General features: G+C 35.3%; 1 protein-coding gene across 1 annotated transcript in view; it reads left to right on the top strand.

The window, feature by feature from the left end:
- Window positions 1–4,256, top strand: part of LOC103149815 (structural maintenance of chromosomes flexible hinge domain-containing protein 1-like) — a 47,966-nt gene that overhangs the window by 28,894 nt on the left and 14,816 nt on the right. Inside the window, exon 32 of the mRNA XM_016680192.1 lies at window positions 1,827–1,988. Coding sequence (XP_016535678.1) covers window positions 1,827–1,988 — 162 coding nt within the window. The remainder of the gene's footprint in view (window positions 1–1,826; window positions 1,989–4,256) is intronic.

Genomic DNA, 4,256 nt, shown 5'->3' with positions numbered 1-4,256 from the left:
TGGAGATGATTTCAGCATTCTTTGTTTATGAAAGTAATAACATCAGGCATTATTGGGGGGCACCAGAACATCTAAGGACCCCATGACCTCTTCCTTTCTCTTCCTTTGCTAAGAGGGCTAATTAGCTCTGGTTACCGTATGTTATTCATTAGTTTTTTCTTCTACGAAAAAACTAACCTAAGTTGCTCGTCACAACCATGATGTGTCAACTCCATAACTGACAATTTACAAAACTTTGATGAAATTTTGTGAAATAAAAGCTTAATTTTGGTAAACTGTAAAGATTTCATGGACCTGATGAGCTACAATATGGCCTCCTTCAGAATAACATCACATTAATTAAGGTAGTGTTGAGAAAATAAATTTAAAATAAGCTAGTTTTAAAACTTAACATGTCTTGACTCAAATGCCCTAATTGTGGTTTTGAAATTAGTAATGTATTCTGGCTCTTTGATCTTTAATTTAACTGTAGTTACAGCAGATGGTTTGCTAGGATCATTTGAACTGCCTTTTGTCTGTGGGAAAACAATACAGTGGGAAGTTCTAGCTTTTCACACTCATCTGTGAAAGGCCGTAAACACGCAGGGGTTTCTGGCTTGAGAGAGGGTCAGAGATAGCTCCTGGTTGGATGAGCAAAGATACGCCTTATTTGAATAAATTAAATGCAAGAGGATAAAACTTTCTACACAGAAGTAACAGATCAGATTTTGCTCTTGCAACTTCTCCAAAGACGTCTTTGCTTTTTGTTTGTCGTTTCCATCTTTTGTCTTTTTCTCTCTCAGGTAAATTCATGTGTTGTTTGTGCTCTGAGGTTTCTGATGTTTTGTGATGTGTTTTTCTGGTGATAGTATGCATCTGTCTTGAATAAATGCTGATTATTTTGACGCTGTTATCTCTGCGTGATCTCAGTCTTTGCGCACAGCATTTTTCTGAACCCGGGCATAAGAGAGGATTTAACGAGTCAAAAGGTTTTTAAAGTTCAACAATTTTTCCTCTCTTAACAGTAGTCTGGCTTTTTTTCCAACTCCGTCAGATGTCAAATCCATCAGTTTTTTTGACTCTTTCAGTGAAATTGTTGTCAAATCTCACTTAAATGTGCAATTCATTCATTTTAATGTATTTTACATGAATTGCATTACTTCACATGTACCAAGTTTTTCATTTTATTCACTAGTTTGTCAGTTCTTTGTCAACTCCATCATGCACTGTCAACTCCATCAGATGGCCTTTTTGTTGTTTTTGGTTTTAAATATTTATTTTGCTTCTTGAGAAGCATTTGTCTGTAAAATGAGTAAAAATATCACTAATAGGGTCATTAAAAATTATTTTTTATTTATTTTTGTCAGATGGTGATAACGTTCTAGGTCAGGTCGATTAAAAATGTAATTTAAAAAAAATAAATAAATGTTGCAACTGGGAGCCTGTACCTTAGCATCTTTACATTTCCTAAACATTATTTGTCATATTTGCATACATAAGGTTGAGAAATAACAAAAAAAAAAAAAAAAAGGGAAAATTAAAACCCATTTTGTCCCTATTCTCAAGAATCACTGAATAGACATGCAGATCTAGGTCTGTGGCTCTGCTGAATGCAATATGACAGTGACCATGCGCAAGCAATACTGCGCCTCACGCTGACTAACTGCATCTTAACACCTAAAATAAAATTATTTATGTTGGAGTACATACTGGCTGAAAGAAATGTTTGTTTTTGCAACTCAAGTCAATTTATGCTTCTAAATTACAAGTAGCCCTAAAACATTATTAGTGCTCACCGCACCTGTAGTAAAGAACCTTTTTTTAATAAAGCCCCTCACTGTTTTTAGGAGAACAGCAGTTGCATTGTGGCGATAGGAGTCCGTTTCCCCTCGGGGTCTCCTGGATCCAGAGTGATTTGCTTCAGCTACAAAGACTACACAGAAAATGTCGTCCTTGAAGTGGCAGCAGGAGTTCCTTCCCAACTTAAACTGGTCAGCGAACCAAACCAGGTAAGATATAAGGGGAAAAAAATAGCTAATAGTTTTTTGTTTGTTTGCTTTTAGTGTAGTGAATTTATGTTTCAGAAAGCTTTTGGTACGAGCATGAAAATGCATGATTTGATTATGTAACTTGAAACTTTTTACACTCTGGCCAACTTCAACTAACCATCTAGATTTTATGGTATAGTGTTATTTAAATCAGCTTGCTTAAATCTCAACACAGAATGTGTGTTTGTGACCTTCCAGGCTGTTTTTGTTTTATTCTGTTAAGCCGCTTGTGAAATGGATGAAACCCATCCATTGTCTATACCTGCTTACATCCTGGAGAGGTCACCAGTCTAGCACAGAGCTTCTATCTAATTCAGATCTCAATATAACGTTCAACACTGAATGTTTATCTTTTCAAAATCATGAATATGAATCTGCTTTTATTCTCTGGTTTATAAACAAAACAACATCTAATTATTTGTTTTAGTGAAGTTGTAATGTTGTTTTTAAGACTTCACAATTTTGAAACTCTCCATAATGAGACAGGGAAACTCTTTTCTAAATCCAGTGTTGAAATCCTTCAGACATCCAAACACAGGAGACCACTACAGCTGTTGCATTTGGAGGAAAATGACCTCCATGGCCAACAGAAGCACCGCTGTTCTCTGAGTCCAGATGTCTAAGATGTAGTTACTATTGAAAAGTGGACCTTATATCTTTAGATTTTATTGGTAGTTCATATTTTTTCATGCTGGTCAATGTATATTAATCCTAATCCTAAAAAAGAATATAAGATATCATCCTCCTTGAAAGAGTTGTTAATTTAGAATTTATGGCTCAGATTGAATTAGTAATATCAATAAAATAAGAGAATTGTTTAATTTTTATTAACCAATGAGACTCGTTGGGTTATGAACACTGCAGTCTTCTTAAGTAGCTGAACAGGGTATACCAAAACTTTAACCTGTTAACTGTTTAGATAAGCAGCCTCCACCACGTGATTTTAAACAGAAAATGAGCAGCTGTCACATATAGTTATTTTGTTGTTTTTGTGCTTCTCAGCCCTTGCAGGTTTTGAATGGTCATGATATTCCCACACCATTCCTTCTCCAGCTGTGTGATGATTGGGGAAATCCGTCTCCAGACNTGACCTGAATCCTATTGAGATGTTGTGGTATGACCTTAAAAAGGCCGTTCATGCTCGAAAACCCTCTAATGTAACTGAATTAGAACAATTCTGCATAGATGAGTGGGCCAAAATTTCTCCAGAACGCTGTAAAAGACTCATTGCAAGTTATCGCAAACGCTTGGTTGCAGTTGTTGCTGCCAAGAGTGGCCCAACCAGTTATTAGGTTTAGGGGGCAATCACTTTTTCACACAGGGCCATGATGGTTTGGATTTTTTTTTCTCCTTTAATAATAAACACTTTCATTTACAAATTGCATTTTGTGTTTACTTGTGTTGTCCTTGACTATTGTTTAAATTGGTTTGATGTTCCGAAACACTTAAGTGTGACAAACATGCGAAAAAACAGGAAATGAGGAAGGGGGCAAACACTTTTTCACACCACTGTAAATGTATTTTTTATTACAGATTTAAGTTGTTGAAATTCTAAACATTACTGATTTTTTTATTTTTGGATGTCCAGCATTATGTTTTATTCCTATGTGAACACTCCCACAACAAAATTGCAGTTTTGTTAGCACAGATTAATTATTCATTCGGGGACAAAATAGGATTCAGGTTTTTGAGTACAAGTCATTATTCAAATACATTGGTCATAAATTGACTCATTATGGACACCTGCTGAGGAATATGTACATTCCTATTATATCAGAATCAAGCTGTCATAGCCATCTGGGGCATTTTATTAATACTGTCATGCAAAAACACAGATAATAATTAAAAGTATTCTCATGGTGAATATTTGTTGCATTTATCAGTTCTTCCTTTGTATAGTCCTGTTTTTCTATTAAAATTATGTTTCATTTTTTTCAAATGCACAACCTTATTTTGTTTCATAGGCCTTGTCCTGATGAACCAGCAGGGCTAAAAGTAACTCTGCCTCAAAGCATTGTGAAACTTGGTGAAACCTTATCTGGAGACATCAGTAAGCTTAAACTTGATCATTTAAAATAAATAGTTTTAGATTTAGTTTTACGTTTTGTGACTTTATATCTTTTCCTTTCCATACAGAGCTGGAACTTGTGGACCAGTATAATAATGTAACCAAGAAGCTGACCTCCACCGGTGGGAAATCCTTTTCTGCAGAAGCCGAAGGTCTTGACA

Source organism: Poecilia formosa, unplaced genomic scaffold (genome assembly GCF_000485575.1).
Source record: "Poecilia formosa unplaced genomic scaffold, Poecilia_formosa-5.1.2 Scaffold236, whole genome shotgun sequence".
In the NCBI taxonomy this organism is placed as follows: Eukaryota; Metazoa; Chordata; class Actinopteri; order Cyprinodontiformes; family Poeciliidae; genus Poecilia; species Poecilia formosa.
This window is presented reverse-complemented; position numbering and strand designations above follow the sequence as displayed.